The 23,162-nt window shown below is 38.7% G+C and overlaps 1 protein-coding gene across 1 annotated transcript in view; it reads left to right on the top strand.

The window, feature by feature from the left end:
• The window catches only part of igf2r (insulin-like growth factor 2 receptor), a 57,357-nt gene that overhangs the window by 20,337 nt on the left and 13,858 nt on the right, over nt 1-23,162 (top strand). Inside the window, exons 11-40 of the mRNA XM_079255010.1 lie at nt 2,533-2,697; nt 2,974-3,117; nt 3,296-3,451; nt 3,557-3,694; nt 4,977-5,127; nt 5,653-5,821; nt 5,905-6,020; nt 6,168-6,327; nt 8,384-8,560; nt 8,648-8,746; nt 8,846-8,947; nt 10,264-10,426; nt 11,149-11,325; nt 11,513-11,659; nt 12,719-12,897; nt 13,364-13,451; nt 13,583-13,792; nt 14,312-14,442; nt 14,559-14,662; nt 14,968-15,089; nt 15,204-15,412; nt 16,181-16,307; nt 16,469-16,594; nt 17,873-18,032; nt 19,770-19,878; nt 20,491-20,572; nt 20,661-20,794; nt 21,158-21,307; nt 22,275-22,433; nt 22,560-22,773. Of these exons, the coding sequence (XP_079111136.1) occupies nt 2,533-2,697; nt 2,974-3,117; nt 3,296-3,451; nt 3,557-3,694; nt 4,977-5,127; nt 5,653-5,821; nt 5,905-6,020; nt 6,168-6,327; nt 8,384-8,560; nt 8,648-8,746; nt 8,846-8,947; nt 10,264-10,426; nt 11,149-11,325; nt 11,513-11,659; nt 12,719-12,897; nt 13,364-13,451; nt 13,583-13,792; nt 14,312-14,442; nt 14,559-14,662; nt 14,968-15,089; nt 15,204-15,412; nt 16,181-16,307; nt 16,469-16,594; nt 17,873-18,032; nt 19,770-19,878; nt 20,491-20,572; nt 20,661-20,794; nt 21,158-21,307; nt 22,275-22,433; nt 22,560-22,773 (4,368 nt within the window). The remainder of the gene's footprint in view (nt 1-2,532; nt 2,698-2,973; nt 3,118-3,295; nt 3,452-3,556; nt 3,695-4,976; nt 5,128-5,652; nt 5,822-5,904; nt 6,021-6,167; nt 6,328-8,383; nt 8,561-8,647; nt 8,747-8,845; nt 8,948-10,263; nt 10,427-11,148; nt 11,326-11,512; nt 11,660-12,718; nt 12,898-13,363; nt 13,452-13,582; nt 13,793-14,311; nt 14,443-14,558; nt 14,663-14,967; nt 15,090-15,203; nt 15,413-16,180; nt 16,308-16,468; nt 16,595-17,872; nt 18,033-19,769; nt 19,879-20,490; nt 20,573-20,660; nt 20,795-21,157; nt 21,308-22,274; nt 22,434-22,559; nt 22,774-23,162) is intronic.

Genomic DNA, 23,162 nt, shown 5'->3' with positions numbered 1-23,162 from the left:
TTGGTGAAATAGAATAAAACTGCTGTTGTTTTGGTAAAATAGAATAAAACTGCTGTTTATTTGGTGAAATAGAATAAAACTGCTCTTGTTTTGGTGAAATAGAATAAAACTGCTCTTGTTTTGGTGAAATAGAATAAAACTGCTCTTGTTTTGGTAAAATAGAATAAAACTGCTGTTTATTTGGTGAAATAGAATAAAACTGCTCTTCTTTTGGTGAAATAGAATAAAACTGCTGTTGTTTTGGTCAAATAGAATAAAACTGCTGTTTATTTGGTGAAATAGAATAAAACTGCTCTTGTTTTGGTGAAATAGAATAAAACTGCTCTTCTTTTGGTGAAATAGAATAAAACTGCTGTTGTTTTGGTCAAATAGAATAAAACTGCTGTTTATTTGGTGAAATAGAATAAAACTGCTCTTGTTTTGGTGAAATAGAATAAAACTGCTCTTGTTTTGGTAAAATAGAATAAAACTGCTCTTGTTTTGGTGAAATAGAAAAAAACTGCTGTTGTTTTGGTAAAATAGAATAAAACTGCTGTTTATTTGGTAAAATGGAATAAAACTGCTGTTGTTTTGGTAAAATGGAATAAAACTGCTGTCGTTTTGGTAAAATAGAATAAAACTGCTGTCCTTTCTGTAAAATTAAATATAACTACCATTGTTTTGGTACAATAGAATAAAACTGCTCTTGTTTTGGTACAATAGAATAAAACTGCTCTTGTTTTAGTAAAATGGAATAAACTGCTGTTGTTTTGGTACAATAGAATAAAACTGCTGTTGTTTTAGTAAAATGGAATAAACTGCTGTTGTTTTGGTACAATAGAATAAAACTGCTCTTGTTTTGGTACAATAGAATAAAACTGCTCTTGTTTTAGTAAAATGGAATAAACTGCTGTTGTTTTGGTACAATAGAATAAAACTGCTGTTGTTTTAGTAAAATGGAATAAACTGCTGTTGTTTTGGTACAATAGAATAAAACTGCTGTTGTTTTAGTAAAATGGAATAAACTGCTGTTGTTTTGGTACAATAGAATAAAACTGCTGTTTTAGTGAAATAGAATAAAATGCTGTTTATTTGGTAAAATAGAATAAACTTCTGTTGTTTTGGTACAATAGAATAAAACTGCTTTTGTTTTAGTAAAATGGAATAAACTGCTCTTGTTTTGGTACAATAGAATAAAACTGCTGTTGTTTTGGTGAAATAGAATAAAACTGCTGTTTATTCTGTAAAATAGAATAAAACTGCTGTTGTTTTGGTAAAATAGAATATAACTGCTCTTGTTTTGGTAAAATAGAATAAAACTACTGGTGTTTTGGTCAAATAGAATAAAACTGCTCTTGTTTTGGTACAATAGAATAAAACTGCTGTTGTTTTGGTACAATAGAATAAAACTGCTCTTGTTTTAGTAAAATGGAATAAACTACTGTTGTTTTGGTGAAATAGAATAAAACTGCTGTTTATTCTGTAAAATAGAATAAAACTGCTGTTGTTTTGGTAAAATAGAATATAACTGCTCTTGTTTTGGTAAAATAGAATAAAACTACTGGTGTTTTGGTCAAATAGAATAAAACTGCTCTTGTTTTGGTACAATAGAATAAAACTGCTGTTGTTTTGGTACAATAGAATAAAACTGCTCTTGTTTTAGTAAAATGGAATAAACTACTGTTGTTTTGGTGAAATAGAATAAAACTGCTGTTTATTCTGTAAAATAGAATAAAACTGCTGTTGTTTTGGTAAAATAGAATATAACTGCTCTTGTTTTGGTGAAATAGAATAAAACTGCTGTTGTTTTAGTGAAATAGAATAAAACTGCTGTTGTTTTAGTGAAATAGAATAAAACTGCTCTTTATTTGGTAAAATAGAATAAAACTGCTGTTGTTTTGGTACAATAGAATAAAACTGCTCTTTATTTGGTACAATAGAATAAAACTGCTGTTGTGTTGGTAAAAGAGAATAAAACTGCTCTTCTTTTGGTGAAATAGAATAAAACTGCTGTTGTGTTGGTAAAAGAGAATAAAACTGCTCTTGTTTTGGTACAATAGAATAAAACTGCTGTTGTTTTGGTACAATAGAATAAAACTGCTCTTTATTTGGTAAAATAGAATAAAACTGCTGTAGTTTTGGTACAATAGAATAAAACTGCTCTTGTTTTGGTACAATAGAATAAAACTGCTCTTTATTTGGTAAAATAGAATAAAACTGCTGTTGTTTTGGTACAATAGAATAAAACTGCTGTTGTTTTGGTACAATAGAATAAAACTGCTGTTGTTTTGGTACAACAGAATAAAACTGCTCTTTATTTGGTAAAATAGAATAAAACTGCTGTTGTTTTGGTACAATAGAATAAAACTGCTGTTGTTTCAGTAAAATGGAATAAACTGCTGTTGTTTTGGTACAACAGAATAAAACTGCTGTTGTTTTATGACCATAGAAAGGAGAAAATGTAATCAAATGTACCTACTTGTCACACTTGAAATGTCATTTGAATTATGTTACCAAACCAAGCCCTTCGCCTTTCTTGTGGTGCTCCTGCAGCTAACGGCGGGCGAGGGAATCCTGTGTTTGGAGGGGAGACGGACTGCACTTATTATTTCAACTGGCAGACGACTTTTGCCTGCGTCAAAGAGAAGGAGGATCTTCTTTGTCGGGTCTCCGATGGCAAAAAACGCTATGACCTCTCACCTCTCACAAGATACCCTGGTGAGTTTATGTGATCAATTCATAACACTGAAACATAAATCAGCCTTTTGCTCTCAGTCAGATTAAATCCACCTGTAGTATAAAGACTTTTATCGACATATTCATTGAAGCAATAAAACATTTATCAAAGTAAGTATATAAATAACTTGTTTCTATTAAATTAAATCTGAAACCCGTTTATGAGAAACCTCTGTCTTCTCAGTGTTGCATCTGTTCAGCATCATGCTGACTGTTTCCAACAAGCTGATAAATTGTTGTGTGTGTGTCATGTTTCAGGGTCTGATTTCACTGAGAACTGGGAGGCAGTGGATGTCAAGTCTGCAAAGGCTGACTCGCGTTATTACCTTAACGTCTGCCACAAAGTCATCCAAGCTGGAGGTGCTGCTGGCTGCCCGGAGGAAGCCTCCATCTGTGCCGTGGGTACGTTATCATGCAGGAAAGGAGAGCTCTAATTATTCATGGGATTTGATTATTTTAGATTATTAAACTCGAATAATCTGACATTACCCTACAGTTAAGACTTTCATGTAATTTCTTAAATCCTGTTTTTGTGAAAGTGAAGGTGAGCATTGCAGCTGATTATGTGTCTCTAATCCAGATAAGAATAAAGGTGCCATCAGCCTGGGAAGCTTCCTCTCATCCCCTCAGAAGACAACAGTAGGAAACGACATCATGCTGGTATACACTGATGGAAATTTCTGTCCCAATAAGAAGACGAGGATCCAAACTATTCTGATACTTAAATGCAAACCAGGTGGGTCAACTAATGAGATGAGTTGTTACTGAGCTCATCTGAGATTTTGTTTGGTTTCGACGTCTTCTGCTTTTTTCATGTTGTTTGTATTTACCTTGCTTGCAGGAGATCTCGAGAGTGCCCCTGTGCTTCGTAGCGTTTCAGATGATCAGTGTGTTTATGAGCTGGAGTGGTACACCGCCGCAGCGTGCGTCCTGTCGAAGACGCAGGGAGACAACTGCAGGGTGGAGGACCCTCATGCTGGTAGGACAAACACAAACAAGTTTGAACAGTGTCACCAGTGCTTTAACTTGATAAGCGCCTCTGAAAGATAATGAGACGAGTTATTTAACATGTATGTGTGTTGAGGTTTTTTTTTAATCCATGAAAATAAACCAAGAGGCTCCAGGCTTCATCTGTCTGAACATTAATACGGTAAACTGAAGAAGATAAAATCAGTAATGATTAAATAAATAGATCCAAAGTTATATTTTTCCTTTTAATTGCTTCTGCAAATGCAGTCAGAGGAATAATATCACACATTAAAAGCTGCACCTGCTGTGTGAGAAGTTGTGTCTGAGCGCGAGAAGAGGTGTTGAACTAAAGAGTGAAGGTCTCATCGGGCTCCTGCAGAAAAAGGAAAATCCCTCCTCTGTAGAGCAAACACCACATCCTTCTGCCAGACAACACTGGTGTAATATAAAAACAGCTTTTTGGGGGAAGTGTCTGGAAGTGTTAGCTACCTAAACAGATGTTGGAAGAAAGCAGTGAGACCAGAAATGAAAGAAAATCGTCATAAATCTGCCTCCTTCTGACTGAGATGTTGTGTCTTTGCTGTAACGTTAAATGATAAAGACAAATACTTCAGTCCACTGATGACCTGATAAGGAAGAAGTTAAAGCTGCTGTGGCCTGTTGGCATTTATTTGTTTTATTTATACATTATACATTTTACATTGCCAGTGCCATGCACACAGGTCTGAGCCGAGGCTGTCTCTGTTTAGATGATCAGAATGAAACTTAAACACTTAAAACAGCGTTGAATAAAGGTAATATAACTTTTAAAAAGGCATACAAGAAGATATGTGTTTGTAATTAAACATAAGTCACAGGCAGGAAGCTGCACAAGTATAAAGATGGGGAAAGAAAAAAAAAAAAAAATTATTTGCTGATGTAACTTTTTTGTTAAGTATTTATTTATTTTTATCCCAATCTCAAAGACATAAAACCTCATAACTGTTCCATTTCCAGTCTTTTTCACTGGAAGCTGATTTCAGACATAATTTATTTGTAGGTTACAACATTAAAACCTTCTGCTCTAACTTTAAAGTGTTTTCTGTCTTAATCCTTAAGTTAAAAACAATGTGTACCCTCGTATTTAAGTCAGCTGGACAACTTAGTGGAAGTTTCTCTCCTGCTTTGAGGGGGGTGTTTAAAGCCGACACCTGTAGTGTGAAAACCGTGCGAGTCATTTAGAGATATTTTATCTTGTAAAAGCAGTCCCGCTGAGTGTTTCATTTCCCTCTGATGCATTCACACACCTGCAGGGTTCTCCTTCGACCTCTCGCCTCTCAGCAAATCCGACGGCGGCTACTACAACCTGACCAGTGACAACTACGACTACTACATCAACGTCTGTGCTCCGGTCAAATACGGCACATGTCCTGATAATGCTGGAGCATGCCAGGTTGAAAAGAGGTAAAACAGAGGCACATGCATGACAACACACACTCCTAAACACTAGGAGTGGGAAAATCGAATCGAAAAATCGAAAATTAGGATTTTTTGCTTCACAATTTTAAAATAGATTTTTTGTTAAAAAATATGTTTTTTTTTCCAAATAAAAAAAATGTATCTACTTTAAAATTGATGTAATTTTTATTGTTTTTATTGATCTTTTTACTTCTTGGGCATTATAGCAGATATATAAGACATATAGATATATAGACAGAATGATGATCTGGCTACTGTGTTGTTTTTTTCTAATAGAAATCATGAAAAATAACAAGCAAAAAATAAGTTTTATACATTTTTTTTGTTTTTAATCTACAAAAATCAGCAAAATTGAAGAATTGTGAGAATCACGATTTAAATCGAATCTGTACCTAAAAAAATCGGGATTGAATCGGGACGAAAGCATATCGCCACAGCCCTACTAAACATCTGCCCAGCAGTACATTTACCAGCTGAATCTTTTTTATACCTTTTGCCTTTACTCTGTAGTTCCTGGAATCTTGGACTGGCAAACTCCCGTCTATCCTACTACGACGGTCTGATCCAGCTGACCTATAGTAACGGCTCCCAGTACAACAACAAGCAACACACACTGAGATCCACTCTTATCTCCTTCCTCTGTGACCCGGAAGCTGGACCCGGAAAACCCGTATTCCAGGTAAAATCCTTCCCTTTCCTCTTTACTTCAGCTGTTAAAGCTCACTCTCTACATGTTGTTGATTTTTCTCTTTGTGAATACAGGTCGAAGACAACTACACGTATAACTTCCGCTGGTATACATCCTACGCCTGTCCTGAAAGACCTCATGAATGCTTGGTGACAGATCCCAACACTTTTGACCAGTATGACTTATCCAGGTACCGTGTTTTTATTTCAACCTTCCCCCAAAGCAAGCAGACGCGTTTGGAAAAGCAAAACTAAACCTAGCACAAGAAGATGTGAGATGTTGAACAATAAGCTGCCCTCCTCCTCATCACCTGCTTTGTGTCTCCCTCCTCCTCCAGCCTGTCACACCCTGCATCCATTAGGAACTGGCAGGCGATGGACTTGTCTGATACACTCAACCTGAAAAAGTACTACATCAACATATGTCGGCCCATCAACCCGGTGCCAGGCTGCGACCGCGATGCGTCTGTCTGTGAGATGAAGTACATAACTGAACAGGTCTGTAAGCAAGCAGAAAGTAGAAATGGTTGCTATCGTTTAGTGAAGCAAAATTAAGTAGCATCTGCATATGTACTGGGGATATCCCAGCATGCAGCTAGGTGTCCTGTGAGGACAGCCAGAATAAAACTGGACTGCACAGAAAGCATGAGTTTAGCAGAGCAGCAGCTGGTGTCTGGACAAGAGCCACAGGTACACTCAGGTGAGAGGTTAAGCATCGCCACAGAACACAGTGAGAGAAGATAAGAAAAAAGAATCGGGACACCTTCACATCAGCCTTTTTGATTCAAATCCGAGTCAGTTTGCTCGGAAAATTCGCTACGTTTGGGAAAATGTGAATGCCAAAGAATCGGACTCGGTCCGCCTACAAACGCAAGTCATGGCCCGTTTCAAGCAGACCAAATACAGGAAGCGGACTGCAAAAAAAAAAGTTACTTCCTGCATTTGACGTAGCATTGCATTGTGGGTAAATACATCGCGATGACCTTTAACGTCCTCTGCCTTGTCTGTGGTTCATACTGCGTCCATTGTTGCAGTGTATTTATGCAGTATACTTGCATAAGACAAAATAAAAACCCAACAGGTTCATTCTACTTGTGTACCTCATAGAATGACAAAGCCTGCAAATCTCAAATGTTCAGCCAAGAAGCTGTAAAATCAATTGAAGGAGTAATATTGGGTGACAAAAGAGTAATAACTGTTTCCACAAGCAGATTATTTTTTACGACTTATTTCCATTTTCCGCCGCATAGTTGAATCTCAGCTTGAGGAGGAGCAGTGTGGTTTTCGTCCTGGTCGCGGAGCAGTGGACCGACTCTATACCTTCTCTGGGGTCTTGGAGGGGGCATGGGAGTTTGCCCAACCAGTCTACATGTGCTTTGTGGAGCTGGAGAAGGCATTCGACCGTGTCCCCTGGGGGCTCTTGTAGGGGGTACTCCAGGAGTATGGGGTTCTGGACCCCCTTGTGTGAGCTGTCCGGTCCCTGTACGACAGGTGTCAGAGTTTGGTCCACAAGGGCCAAGGCTGCCCTTCATCACCGATTCTGTTCATAACTTATATGGACAGAATTTCTAGGCGCAGCCGAGGTGTTGAGGGGATCCGGCTTGGTGGCCTCAGGATTGGGTCTCTACTTTATGCAGATGACATGGTCCTGTTGGCTTCATCTGGTCGTGATCTCCAGCTCTTGCTTGAGCGATTCGCGGCCGAGTGTGAAGCAGCTGGGATGGGAATCAGCACCTCCAAATCTGAAACCATGGTCCTCAGCCGGAATAGGGTGGATTGCCCTCTCCGGGTCGGGAGTCAGGTCCTGTCTCAAGTGGCTGCCTACCCTCACCTGTGGTCATGAGCTGTGGGTCGTGACCGAAAGAACGAGATCTCGTATACAGGCGGCTGAAATGGGTTTCCTCCGCAGGGTGGCCGGGCTCTCCCTTAGAGATAGGGTGAAGAGCTCGGTCATCCGGGAGGGGCTCAGAGTAGAGCCGCTGCTCCTCCGCATAGAGAGGAACCAGTTGAGGTGGCTCGGGCATCTGGTCAGGATGCCTCCTGGACCTCCCTTTTGAGGTGTTTCAGGCACGTTCCTCTGGGAGGAGACCCCGGGGAAGACCCAGGACACGCTGGACGGATTATATCTCCCAACTGGCCTGGGAATGCCTCGGGATCCTCCCCAAAGAGTTGGCAAATGGGGCTGGGGAGAGGGAAGTCTGGGCTTCCCTGCTTAGACTGCTGCCCCCGCGACCCGACCCCAGATAAGCGGCAGAAGATGGATGGATAGATTATTTCCATTTTATATGTCCAGAGATTTTTGTTTATAAACAATCCCTTTCATAATTATTGCAGCCATGTGTAATGTGGCCTCTCTTGTTTATAACAACTTTATTCACTTGTCAAACCTATAGTTTACATTTATAATCAAATTATTCCTCTTTTTGTCTGCTGTTTGGTCATTTATCCTCATATACTGAGCATCAGGGTATATTTTATGACCATTTGTGAGTCAATGCATGTGGAAATGGTTTCTGAAGAGTTTTAAGAGGTCCTTCCTCTGATGTGGTTTCAGGGCTCTCCAAAGGAGGTCGTCTCTGTCAGTAACATGGGGGTTTCCAAACGAGGACCGATCATAGAGGGACGGGACCGGCTGTTACTAGAGTTTACCGACGGTTCCGCCTGCATGTCGGACGGCCAGCAGCTGTCGTACAGAACCCTCATCCACCTGGTCTGCTCCAGAGGGACCGTTGTGAGTTAATTAAAGGGAATGCAGTTTGATGCGGAGGTTTCTCCATTTTTCTGTGATGTGACTGTGTTTGTGCTCCGCACTGTGCAGTCTATGGGACCTCGTTTCCTGATAAACCAGAACTGCACTGCCAGCTTCATGTGGGAGACCAGGGCAGCCTGTGCCATCCAGCAGACCGTCGGGAACAAGGTAAGTCAGTTTCCTCTAATCTTATATATAACATGTGCATAACGATGAAATACACTTTGAATATACATATAAATAAACGTATTGTTTTTTATGTCTCAGAACTGTTCAGTGGTTGACCCAAACACTGGCTTTGAATACAACCTTCAGCTCTTAGCATCTAAGACTGGATACAACACAACTGCAAATGGCAAAGACTTCCTGGTGAGACACACACATTAACATGGCTCTGATCTCATACGTTGTCCACTAATTGCAGCTTTAACCTGCTGTTTTTGTCAGCGTGCAGTGGCCTTTGTGTTGCATTGTTGTAGCTATGACCACAAGCTTATTATTTAAAATATATTAATTTTTCATGGTAAATTAAATTAGGTTGTATTTGCCATAGATTCATTCATTGACTTGTTTTAAGTCAAACTGACTATTATTTTGCCCAAAAACCTGTAAAACCTTAACTTTCATGGGGTAGTGAATGTGTTTGAATAAATAATGATGGTATGAATTAATGCTGAAATACATGAAATGAATGTAACATTTGTTAAATTTATATTTTCTAAATTAAAAGATTAACTTTTACCTTATATGATCAGTTTGACATCAATTTTTGTAAATTCAGGTTTTTGCTCCAGATGGACAATTGAATAAAAAAAACTCAAATATTGGGATTTTTTTTTTTGCTTCACAATTTTAAATTTTTTTTGTTTGTTTGTTTTGTTAAAAAAATCTATTTTTTAAAAAAATAAATATAAATAATCTACTATGATTTTTTTTGTAATTTTTATTGTTTTAATTTGTCTTTTTACTTGTCTCCTTGGGCATTATAGCATCAGAATGATGGTCGGGTTTCTGTGATGTTTTTTCCTCATTGAAATGAAGAAAAAGGACTAGTTTAAAAAAAGTTTTGTAAATTTTTTGTTTACAAAAACCAACAATATCAAAGAACTGTGAGAATAGCAAAATAAATCAAATCGGCATTTATATTGTAATTAAATCAGAACGAAAGCGTATCGTCACAGCGGTATCGGGAAAGGTTTCTTTTTTTATGTAGGGTCCGAGCTATACAACGTATAGATCAGGCCCTTTTGTGGTTGTAATGTTTTTTGGTTTTTTTTTTTATCATCATTATTACTATTCGGGCTGCACGGTGGCGCAGTGGTTAGCACTGTGGCCTCACAGCAAGAAGGTCACTGGTTCGATCCTTGGCTGGTTTGGTCTGTGTGGCCCTGCGATGGACTGGCGAGCTGTCCAGGGTGTACCCTGCCTGTCGCCCAAAGCCAGCTGGGATAGGCTGCAGCTTCCCCGCGACCCTGAATTGGAATAAGCGGTTCGGAAAATGAATGAATGAATTATTACTATTATTATTTTTATTCTAAGCACAACTCGGTTAAATTTGTTTATTTTGTTGTTTGTTTTGCCATGACACAAAATGTACTAAGTTGTATTGTAGTAAAGCATAACATTGTTCATTTCTGATATAAATACTGTTGCAAAATAAACAGTTTAACTTCCTTCATCTGTAGGTGAACATCTGCTCAGATGCACCAGCGTGTGGAGAGGGTATGGCTGGATGTGAACTGGAACAAGGGAAACCAGTAAGCCCTGTGGGGACGGAGAGGACCCTCCAGTACTCCACCGATGGCATCTTCAAACTGACATATAGAGGACCGCTGGACGATCCTACAGGTACAACAAACACCTTAAGATGGCCGCAAGTTAAAGTGTTCAATATTATGTGATGATCATAACATGTAAATTTCTTGTGCCAGTCGCCTGGAAACTGTCAGTCCAGCTTTTAGAAAACCGCTCAATCAGACTCTTACAGCATCGAACATGTTGGAACATTGTTGCTAAGCAACAAGCTGCGGCTCTTTCTTCTACAGTGCAGCTCCCGCTCGCTGCCTTTGTCCTGCATTATAAAAACATGAATAATGACACATGACTCACTTCTGGTGATGATCAGAGGTAAATTAGTTCCAGATTAGTCCTTGTTTTACTCTGTGATGTGTGTTGTAATGTGACATCACACATTATTCTGGTGTCCACAAAGATCTGAAAATTAGTTTACGACATCTATAGTTGGAGGTAAACCTTTACATGTAGATGAATATACAAATAAATAGGTTATTTCCTGTCTTTAAGAAAATAGTGTCTTTCAAAAGTACACAAAAGAATCATATAGTATAAATATACAAGTAAATGAAGGTGTTTTCCGTTTTGTGTTATTTCAGTAGAATTAGGGAGAAGTTTTTAAATTAGCATCTGCTATTAACACTTCGATACTTGTGTTGGACACATATTCAGATTATTTGGGGTTTTTTTTTTTTTATCAATCCTTGTTGTTCAACAACCTTATAATAACTAAAATACAGAATATTTTCCTCTCTGCTCTGTTTTTTGTCCATCAGCAACCCGAGACACCTTCACGATTAATTTTGTGTGTGACCCAAACTCACACGCTGGGTCGCTAAAACTGATCCGGGAGGACCTGAGCACTTTGCCCAGCCACATGGTCCACGACGTCCTCTTTGAGTTCTCCACTGCCCTGTCCTGTATGCCTGCTCCCGTTGACTGCAAAGTCATTGGTACAAACACACACTTCGTCTAAGTATAACCAGAAAATAATGCCATTTGCCGAATAGTTGCATGAACTATAATTATCCCATAAAATGTTTTACTTTGCTGTTATTTATCATCTGACACAGAAAGGATTCTGGAACTAACATAATAACTACAGAAAAGAAAGCGTAACATTTTGTCTGTTCCTTCTAGATCTGCATGGAAATGAGTACGATCTGAGTCGCCTGATCCGAAACGGAGACGACAGCCCGTGGATTCCCGTAGACGCAGATTCAGGGACATCCCGCAGCTTTTACATCAACGTGTGCAAACCCCTCCCGACACTGAAGGACTGTCCAGGTCGGGAAATCAGGAGTTTAAAAGAATTAAAAAGAATTCAATAAGATGATGAGTTTTCTTCATCTGCATGACAGAATTTGAACTTTTGCTTGATTTAAGTTTAGTCATTATTTAAAGTTTTTTTTTTCTCAGGTTTTAATTGAAACTGCGTTTTAATGAATTTATATAATTATACCCCTTACTAATTATGTCTCATCTCACAGACAATAATAGGTTATAATTATCATCGGCCTTTTTCCCCATAAAACAGCTAATTATTGCTTGTTCCTTTTTATCAAATACAAAGATTTACTTTTGGTGGTGTTTCTTTGTGTTTTGTGGTTTTCGCTACGAGATCATTTCACATAAAAGTATTTTTTTTTAAAAGTATTTACATCTATTCAGCTATGGTTCTAAGTTTTATATCTCCTTTTGAAACAAGTGAATTAAACACAAAGTATAAAATTTTTGTTAGTATTATAATGCATCCTCTTAATTTTTATAATTACTTTTAATAGTGGCAACCCTGTTGCACATTGGTTGTAAACTAGTAATCTTAGATGACCTTATAGACCACAAGAAAGATGGACGAAGCCTCCGGTGGTTAAAAGTGAAGCCGATGCGGAAGTGCATAAAACTGCAGTTCCCCCTTCATCCGCTAGGGGCTGCAAAACAGAGCAAATCTCCATAGACTCCCATGTTAAAAAGGCCAACTTCACAGCAGAAATAAACATGTTTACATCAGAAATAAATATGTTTACTGCCTGGTTCAGAAATCCAGTTTAGGTTTAATAGGTCAGGTTTACCTTCATGACAAGTGTGGGGGGAGTGGATTTTTTTTCTAACTCTTTAAAAGTAAATTAATCTCAAAATGAAGTAATTAGGAACCGCCCACCAAGCTTCAATATGGGTGACGTCCCAGAGGCTCCGCCCATCTTTTTAAATACAGTCTATGGGTGACCTGTTGCCATAGACTGGATACAAAATCAGAAAAAATTATTCAGCCTTATATTTGTAAACACACACATCTTTAGATCAAAAAACTAATAAAACTACAACTTTTTTTTGTCTTCCCTGCAGTCGGTCCTTTGGGTTCATGTGCTGTGATTGATGGGAAAAGTTACAACCTGGGATATGTGCAGTCCAGCCTGCAGGTGCTGGATGATGGCTCTATCAGCATCGTGTACCAAAACGGAGACGAGTGTGGTGCTTCGTCCCGCTACTCAACACGCATCATGTTCCAGTGTGACGATGGCCATGTAAGCTGTGCCTTCCTACTCTTTAAATAACCAAGTCCAAACCAAACAAGATAAATGACAGTGGTTTTGCAGAAGTCTCATATTTATCTGTCTGTTTGTGCATCAGATGTAGGACAAAACTTTTATTTGATGCCACAAACAGTTTTACACCTCTACAAAATAAAGTTTTTTCAGTATCAGATTGGGTAGAAAAGCCTTTTCTATATTTTTTTTTAGCAAGTTTACGTTTCATTTCAGCTGATAGAGCCGATTTAAAATTCAAACAAATTTTTACTTATTCCCTTCTGGGAAAATCATTATGGAAATGTTTTAGAAGGCAAACAGGCTCTGATTTTCTAAAGCCCGTCCTGTTTAAAAGCACACAGTACCATGGTGCTGAAGCTGAAAGTGAAACCAAATGTAGCTGTGGTGGGTTGTATCTATGGCATTCCATCATTAGTGGGTTTGTTTTATTCGTATTTTCCAGGGCTTCCCCATGTTTGACCGTCAAGATGGTTGTGAGTTTGTGTTCATCTGGAGGACATCTCAGGCCTGCGCTATCAAGAAGTCTCGAGGTAAAGATATCTATGTGACTGTGGAGAGCCTGCAGACATAAGACACAAAGCCAGAGTTTGAACAAATCAAACCAACTCTTTCACAAGCTGCAATAAAGTTTTAATATGATAATTCAACCTTTCCCTCCCAGGGGACGACTGTCAAGTTGTTGAGCCTAAAACTGGCTACAGGTTTGACTTAAGCAACCTGAAGGGCAGAGACTATCCCATCGTCAACGGCAAGTACACGTACCACCTGTCGGTCTGCGGGCCGCTCCAGAAAGACGTCTGCACACATAAAGACACCGGCATGGAATCCGTGTCTTCTTGTCAGGTGGATGGAGACAATCACAAGATCGCAGGTATGAAAATGAGCTTTAAAAAGCCAAACACAGCTGATCGTTTTTGGCTTTAATATGACTCAATTTTGTGTAATTATTAGAGCTGTGACGACATTCTTTTGTCCCAATTCAATTTGATTCCGATTTTTTTGGGTGCCGATTCTCACAATTCTTCGATATTGCTGATTTTTGTAGATTTAAAAACAAAATAAATGTTTAAAGCAATTTTTTTTTTTTTGCTCCTCTTTTTTCTTGATTATAATTCGGACAAAACAACCCGGTAGCCAGACCATCATTCTGCTCCTATAATACCCAAGAAGACAAGTTAAAAGATCAATAAAAAACAAGAAAAATGACCAAAATTTTATAATGGATCATTTTTATTTGTTTGAAAAAGAATGATTTTTTAAAACAAAAAATAGATTTAAAAATTGTGAAGCAAAAAAAATCCCAATTTTCGATTTTTTTCGATTCGATTTTCCCACCCCTAGTAATCATTATGCCTGTATTGTAAGATGATTGCTGCGTGTGTGCATGCAGGAATGGCGAACCAGCAACTGATCTTTGTGGGGGATCAGATCATCCTGAACTACACTAATGGAGAAGTTTGTCATAAAATTTACCGAAGAACCACAGAGATCCACTTTACGTGCGACCCTCACCAATCCCATGTAAGTGTTACTGGTGCCCAGCTTCTCATGGTATGTGATTTCCTGTAAAAACAAGAGCAGAACAAGTGTACCAGGAACTGTGTTAAACTGGTTTGTGTGCTGTTTAACCTGTTCAGGGGGAACCAGAGTTTATTAAGGAGACTCCAGACTGTACCTACCTGTTCAACTGGCCCACTGTCATGGCCTGCGTCCACGTCAAGTCCACCGTCTGCACTTTCAAGTAAACATTTAAATATTTGATCATGTTCAATGGTTGACTTTTAAGTTTTCAGACAGGTTTCTTTAATTTATGGATTTTGTCCAAAATGATTTCTGTTCTGTAGAAATTAAATTTCTTGCAATAAAATACCTTTCCAAGCGACGGCTAAAGATCAGATAATATTTTCCTCCCCCTCCTTCAGATTTATAGCTCCATCCACGTTTTGAAATATGTGTTTAAAGTAAATGAACAGTACATAAAAAGTGTACTGGATTTCAGCATAAAAACGTACATGTGACGGCTCATTTTGTCTGTTCTGTCCTCAGCAACGGTCATGGCCTTTCATATGACCTCTCCCCTCTGGGTTCTGACTCCATCGACTGGGAGGTGATAACTCCTCAGGGGATAGAACAGCAGTTTTATCTCCATGTCTGCTGGCCGCTGAGTGGTCAGTGTGCATACTCATGTCTCAGAGCAGCATGAAACAATGTGGAATCATTACAAATTCTCTACTTTAGTTATGGTGACCATTTAAAGTTGCTCTCCCCTTAACTTGCTGCAGACACTTCAAAGTGTCCAGTCGAAGCTGCTGCCTGCATGAAGGATGGAGATCGATATGTGAGCTTGGGGGGTATGTCGCTCGATCCTGCTATAGAAGACAACTCCCTGATCCTGCGGTACGTCAATGGCGACGAATGTCCGGGCAATAACGGCAGCAGCACTCGGACGAGGACCAGCATCATCAGCTTCCTGTGTGACAAAGACAAAGTGGTGAGAGATTCAGTCAACTTGTGTTCATGCAGACTAAAAGGAAGATCCTCCCTAAATATGCTAAATTTCAAGATGAAATTACTTCTAAACAGAGGAGTTAGAAAAAAATTCACTCCCCCCACAGTTGTCATGAAGGTAAACCTGACCTATTAAAGCTAAAATGTTGATTTGTACCAGGCAGTAAACATGTTTATTTCTGATGTAAACATGTTTATTTCTGCTGTGAAGTTGGTCTTTTTAACATGGGAGTCTATGGGGCCTTGCTCTGTTTTGGAGCCCCTAGTGGATGAAGGGGGAACTGCAGTTCTTGATATTTCGGCATTGGCTTCACTTTCGCCTCTGGAGATTGCCGCTTGTTTTGACTGTTTCTTGTTGGACATTTTGTTTCATATTATTTTTATATTACAGAACCATTACAGCTGATGCCACCATGCGATGCAAAGCACCAGATATACTACAGCTGAGACAATAGTGATGCAACGCAGATAGTAACAGGATTTGCGTCCTTAACAACTGTGTTATACGATGTTTGTTCACAGGTTTCCAACACAGCTGCATCTAGACCCCTCTTGAGGTTTGAGGGGATTTTTTAAAGGAGAAAATTAACTTTTCCGTTGCTGATTTCTCCACTCGCCATCAGAGTTCTACCCTGTTTCTTGAAGACAGTGCTCTCATGGCTGTGAAGACAAAATATCAGTAACTTCATTTAAGAAAGCCAGGGAAACACATTCATTCAAATAAAAAAAGTTTACCTCTGTGTTCACGCAGGACTCCCGACCCCACCTGACCTCTGTGACTGACAACTGTGTTTACAACTTCCTGTGGTCATCACCTGTTGCCTGCCCTCTCTCCAGCGTCAAGGATGATAACTGCAAAGTCACAAGTCCTGTTACAGGTCAGACACTATGAACTTCACATGCACTGTTATGCTTGCTAAAAAATTAGAAAGAAGAATAAACTCTTTTAATGTGATAAGAAGTGTTAACTGCACGTTGTTTTCTGCTTTCCTCGTCAGTGAACTAACTCTTCTACTTGTCCGACTCTTTTCTTCTCCAGGTCATTTCTTTGACCTGAGCCATTTGACCATTCTTAACCTCGGTTACACTGTGTACGATCATGAGAAAATGATCCGCATTAACATCTGTGGAGATGTGGGCGAAGCTGGATGCGGCCCTGATGCTGGTATGTCTCTCTACCCACTGAGTGGAATAATCATTAGAAAATAAACACACCTTTGCAGACTTGCATCAGTGTCCCAGTCAGCTCACAAGGAGACGCGTCTGTTTAATTCTTAAAGCTGAGAAAGAAATGAGCTTAAATATTAAACAAGCTGATGTTTCTTCAGTCGGTCAAAAGGTTTCAAAGGTTGTTTGCTTCCTGCTTGTCAGAAAGATGTCAGATTTGCACTTATGTTAAATCATTTTTACTAAATCAAACTTAAAAGAGTGAAAACTGCACATTGTTTCACGTGAAGCATCAACTCAGATGCTTTATGAAGAGAGTTTTGTATATTTGAAGTACTAGATTTGAAAGAACACAAGTTTGCTGCGTAACGGTTGACTGACGGCTTGCAGATGAACACAGTGGGGGGGGAAATTGGGACTTTATGGAAGATAAATCACTGGTGATTTAACAGAGCTCCTCACCTGCACATTGTTTACAAACCATTTTTATTTTAAGTCACATTTCAATTTAAATCAAACTTTATTTCTAAAGTGCTCCTCATGCAACACAAAATGCTTTATATGATAAAAACAATTTCTGCATGTTTAAAATAAAACAACCCTAACATGGCAATGTAAAACACACACCTCTGTCTTCACTCATATTCTACACAAACATGAACTGCCATCCCTTCTTTCTGTCTCATCTGAATCTAGAAATGTAAAAAAAAATGTTCATAGAAATACACATCTGGCTTGACATTTAAACTCTACACAAGTGAATCTCTCACGCTGGTCTCCCCTGGTTACTGTTCAGATGGCTTATGTAACACTGAGGACATGCGTCATATATGTGTAAACTGCTTCAGAAAGCACCAAAGGAAATTTGGAGGAACACCTGACATTTCAGTTCTTCTCAAATAATTGACCAGAAGTGCAAATCTGCATAATAAGAAGCGAGTTAGTAGTTCTTGCAGTGGGAATATTTTGAAACGTTTACTTGATGTTCAAGCTGGACTTCTTGATGGATTTGTTCTGTGAAACTGACAACACTACTTCATGGTTTTCATTCTCAACAAGACTGAGAAAATCCTCATAAAGTCAGGAAAAGACACTTTGAATGTAATAATAAAACAAAATGTCTCAGCAAAATTACTGAAAAACTGTCCGAACTGGAAAATCTGAACTCTCGTAGTGACTGCTGATATTTTCTGCCTCAACATGATTTACTTGTAGGCTGGATATTCACTGTTAAATTTCAGTGTTTGCGTAATATTTCTGTCTACTTGTGTTATAGCTGTGTGTATTAAGGAGTCGAATTCAGCAATAAGTGGGGGTAAGGTGAACAAAATACTCACATACAAGGATGATGTGCTGGAGCTGACATATGAAGGAGGAAGTCCCTGCGCAGCAAACCCCAAGCTCAAACACAAAACGTTCATCCACTTCATCTGCAGGTATTCCTTCGTTAGTTTTTATCTCATTACCTGTATTGCAGTAAAATGGCTGTTTTTACAGATATTTGCGGAAGGCGAATTTTCCATTTTAAAAAGTACAAATGAAACATTGTTAGACATTTTCTGGAAGTTGATTTAATTGAAAGCTAATTGGACCAGATGTAGAAATAAGACATTTACATACACTACTCACAAGAAGTTAGGGGTAGTCAGCTTGTTGCATGATGCCAAAATGAACCTAAAAAACCTTCATAATAAGATATTTTTGTTGTATTCAATTTTGAATGCAATTGTAAACGGTTCAATGTTTAAGTACTGACCGAATAACATGCTGCTGACTAACAAGGTGATTACTGCTCCAAACCATGAAACGAAATGTTCAGGTTCAGTTCCTGCTTGTTTCTTAGCAGTTCTCTTCATCATACTGTTCACATTTAGACATCATCAGACTGAGACAACACCCAACAAATGACAACTTTCTGAGATGTTAACATTTTTATGTTGTGGTATACCTGTCACTGTTGTCAAATTGTCTGAAATGAAGGAGTTGGCATGGTGTGATACTTTCTAAATGTACTATATCTGGGATCGGCAACTAGATGGCAGGTCAAAATGACCTCTTCACAGCTAAACATGTTTTTTCTTTGTATAAATTATATATTTATATATATAGATTATATAATAATATATATCATTATATTCAAATAGAAACTGTAAAACATTCATCATCTGAACCGCTTAGTCCAATTAAGGGTTCCCGGGAAGCTGTAGCCTCTCCCAGCAGTCTTGGTACAAGAGGCAGGGTACACCCTGGACAGGTCACCAGTCCATCGCAGGACCAACTGTAAAACATGTTATTTGTATATTGCGTGTTATATTTTAAACATTGTGTGGGTTCTACTGTCCATCATTGTCCAGCAGTAGATGAAAAAGTGGTTAAGGAACATGTAGAATCGAACCTTACACCTGGCTGCATGTAAAGAGCAGCAGCTTCACCAGGTGAACTGAAAAACCTACATGAGAATTCAGCTCCAACAAAACCAGTTATTTTTTTATTATCTGGTACTTTTGGTCCTGAAGTGCAACATTTCTTAGCTGGTTTTGTAACCGTGCTGCCTTCTCTCTGTTACCTCCACCATCTGAAAGTTTCGACAGAAACTGTTAAACTTTCCTCCAAACCAGCTCAGGAGGCTGAGAGGAGGAGAAGCAGCAGCTTGCTGTAGCTAGCTGAGGGGTAAACGTCCTTCACTAAAGCTTGTAGCAAACCATTCATCACTGAACAGGCAGTATCTCATAGCTAACTTCCTTTGCCTACAATTTTCACAACATCAGTATGAATTTTTTATATTTAAAAGTTGAATATCTCGAACCGTTTGTGAGTAGTGTTTTATAAACTGTACAAGCTCATTATTATAAACAGAAAATAATATTTTTCTGCACTGTTAAAAAGGATTGAGTTAAATTTCAGTTAACATTAAACTGTAAGCTTTTTAAACCATAGTGGGGAAAAAGTAATAATTATGTTTACATTTTATCCAGCATAATTTTTTTCAGCTGTTAGTTAGTTTTCAGATGAATGACCTGTCTTGCACCAGTTATGTGTCTCAGGGCTGGGGAATATATTAAAAAGTTATTGTGAATATTACATTAAATGTTTTTGGGGTTTTTTTTTGCACATGTTCTATGGGTGCACAGGTGCAGTAATGTGTTCATAACATTTACATTGTGTTTGTACAGGCCCATAAGCTTGATGACAGCTCGACGTGAGCCAGTTCTCATTGAGTATAATTCAAAAACCTGCACACATTATTTCGCTTTCCACACCGATCTCGTGTGTGAGCATAATGTAAGTATCTGTTGTTGTTTTTTTTAACTCCTAATGATGGCTTATGGCATTAATTATTAAAATGAATCTTTAAGGAACTGCTCCTCTATAACCATCTTTTATTTACCTTAAGAAATGCTGAGAGAATCAGGTGTTATGTGGAAGAGATGCATACAAATATGTTCACTGTACGCTTATAAATGACATGATACCGTTATAACAAAGTGCACCCTTTATATTTGGAAGTTATTTCCACACTTTCAAGTGAGGAAAATGTGGTATTCCTTCACTTGAGCACTAAATTTGCCATTTTGAAGTGCAAAATTGGATTCAGGTTGCGGGTAAAGAGCAGAACAAAGATGGTCAGGTTGTGGAGATTTCTCATCAGAGCATCAAAGGAGGCAGGAATGTTGGATTACATTTTCTAAGATGTAGGATTATCTCAATATGTGTTAAATAGTAATAAAAGTCTTGATAGTTTGATAGAAGACAGCCTGTAGCCATGCTGTGAATTGAGCAGTATTGATGTTACAGTTGAAAAAGTGGATGAATTTCTTCCTGTTAAGTGTGTGGTGACCCGGTTACCAGTCACCCAGTGACCCATTTCTTTTCTTCTCTTTATTTACCTGTCAGTTGAAGTGTTCAGTCCACAGTGGCTCCTCTCTAATAGACCTGACTCCTCTCATTCAAGCCAGTGGATACTACACAGCAACAGGTCCGTGGGCCAAGTTCTCACATGGGAGCAACAAAATGTCTTCCATTATGCCATATTTATCCTGGTGTTTCTGTTTTCTTCCCTGTAGATGATGACGTGGATAAGACTGATGGCACTCCAGACTTTTACCTTAACATCTGTCAGGCTCTGAACCCTATCCCTGAAGTCAGATGCCCACCAGGATCATTTATCTGTATGGATCCTGATAATGGATTGCCTGTGGTGAGAAGTGATGACGATGCTTTTATCAGAAAGACAACAAAAGAACCAATTGTTAAAAATGATCTGACCTATAAGGAGGGTAATTTGAGGTGGATATTACAATAAATTTCTTGCATGTTTTTTTTTTTTCCCCTTCCAATACTGTGGCGGGTCCAGAATAGAAAATTGGGAAACACTGTCAGTAGCACGGTTCCATTTGTGATTGCAAATTTATTAGTTTAATAAACTGAATGGCAGTTTTGAAACCAACAAAATGGGGGCTTTACCATCTAATTTTTCTTTTTTTTTTTTTTCTTTTTTTTTTAACCTTAAAATGAAATTTTGCCATTTCATCCTTTGTTTTATCATTTTTTCATGTTGAAGGATATTGGACGAACTTCCAACGGCCCGGAGATCAACACTGCCACAGGTCAAGTGTCCATCACCTACCAAAGCTCCACCAAGTGTGCTGATGACCCTTCGCAGAATTACAGTTCAACCATCATCTTTACCTGCCAGAGAGGCCTAGAGCTGGTCAGTCAAGGCTGATTGATTAGATCATTGCTGGGTTTCACTCATGTGACCTGGAAGACGCAGGAAATTCAGATAAGGGCCTGGGAAGTGTTTTGTTCCACTTCAAGATACCGTGGATGACAGTGAGAAGGCTTCGGGATTTAATGGGCTGTGCTAAAGCAAAATAGCAAAAATACATATAAATTTAGGAAATGATCCACATAGTTTAAATACATCAGACTTTTTTTTTTTTTTTTATAATCTGGAGGATTTACTTTTTATGCAGTTGGCATTGCAAATGACCTTGTGCTGCAGATATCATATGATACTGCAGCCAAATTAAAGCTTTCAAAACCTACAGTTATTTTATTTTAGGTTGTGTCAACCATTTGGGATTCAAAGATGCCTTTCACCTTGTTTACAATTAATAACTTTAATTAATTAGCTTAGAATAATATTGCTATACTAATGCTAACAGGGAGAGAAGCACAATTATTTTTATGTGCTTGGATCTAGCTGTAAATAATTAGTTTTGCCTCTGTAAATCAAATCTGGTAGATTTGTACTGTGTATGCAAGTAGAACTCACTACACCTCTGGACTGAGTAAACTTTACCTTCCCTAGCTGTTTGAAAGTGGTCGCAGTAAACTCTGGCATTGTCTGTTTCCGCTCCTCTGGAGATGATTGATCCACTTCTGTTTGCTTTTTAATGTACTTTTTTTATCAACTCTTTTGTGACAGTACTTTTGGGACACAAACAAAACGTTCATCTTTCTCCTGATTAGAGCTGTTTCATCAACCATATGCGGTACAGAATTTTTGCATTTTGACGGAAGGAAAAGAGGTTAACCTTCCTGACCCCGTCCAATTTCGTGACTTGGACGCTACGTCAGATGAAACCCAGCAAATTACACATGTATCATCGCTTCTGTCTGGATTTTTTTTTAAAAATTTTAAATAAAGCTGTCATTCTTCTATCTGCATCCAGGGCTCTCCACAGATGCTGAGACGCCAGCGTTGTGTTTATTTCTTTGAGTGGGCGACCCCTCTAGTCTGCCCAGATGCCACCAACACCAGTGGCTGTAAGCTCACAGACTACCAGCTCCAGTTCACGTTCGACTTGGCGCCCCTCTCAAAGGACGTGCAGGTCGGCTCCATTGCATTTCATTTATGTTTGTGTATCTTTCTCATTTTTATCTTCATAATTTGTTCTGTCACTGTTGTAACATCAAAAAAATGGATAAAATCCATTTATTATTTTTTTGCATTCCAGGTTCAAGACAACAGCGACACATATCTCATCAACATCTGCAACGCTGTGAGCGAGCCGGCTTGTAAGAGTAAGAGTCGAGTTTGCAAGGTGTCTGGATCCGGATCAAGCAAGTCCACTAAATCGTTTGGTATCGGCAAGGCCGTGACAATGGACTTCAGCCTCCACGATGAGACGTTTCTGCTGATTTATACAGGAGGAGATCGTTGCCCACAAAGTGAGAACTTGCTCTGGCTTAATTCTTAAAAACTTAAGGTTTAGGACATGTTGACATTTATTTATTGATTAAAAGAAGTGAAGGTGGTTCCAAGATGCTAAGGCCTTGTCCACATGTAGCAGGCAACTCACAAAAGGAAGATAAATTTCTCCGATTTGGCCTGTCATAGGCACAAAAATGCAGATTTAGGCAATGAAAAACAATTCTTTTAAAAACCTCTGAACAATGTGAAGATTTGTGAATATGTGACACATATAACCGGGGTTTAAGTTTTGAAACATCACTGTCCATAACAAAAAATGTCATGATGTCACGCGAGCGACCTTTGTTTTCAACAGCGTGGACGTCCTTGAAACTGTGTTGGCGTTATCCAAGACATTCGGTTGTAC

The sequence above is a fragment of the Telmatherina bonti genome, assembly GCF_933228915.1.
Source record: "Telmatherina bonti genome assembly, chromosome: 16".
Lineage (NCBI taxonomy): Eukaryota > Metazoa > Chordata > Actinopteri > Atheriniformes > Telmatherinidae > Telmatherina > Telmatherina bonti.
The sequence above is the reverse complement of the archived record's forward strand: the minus strand, read 5'-3'. Positions and strand labels throughout refer to the sequence as shown.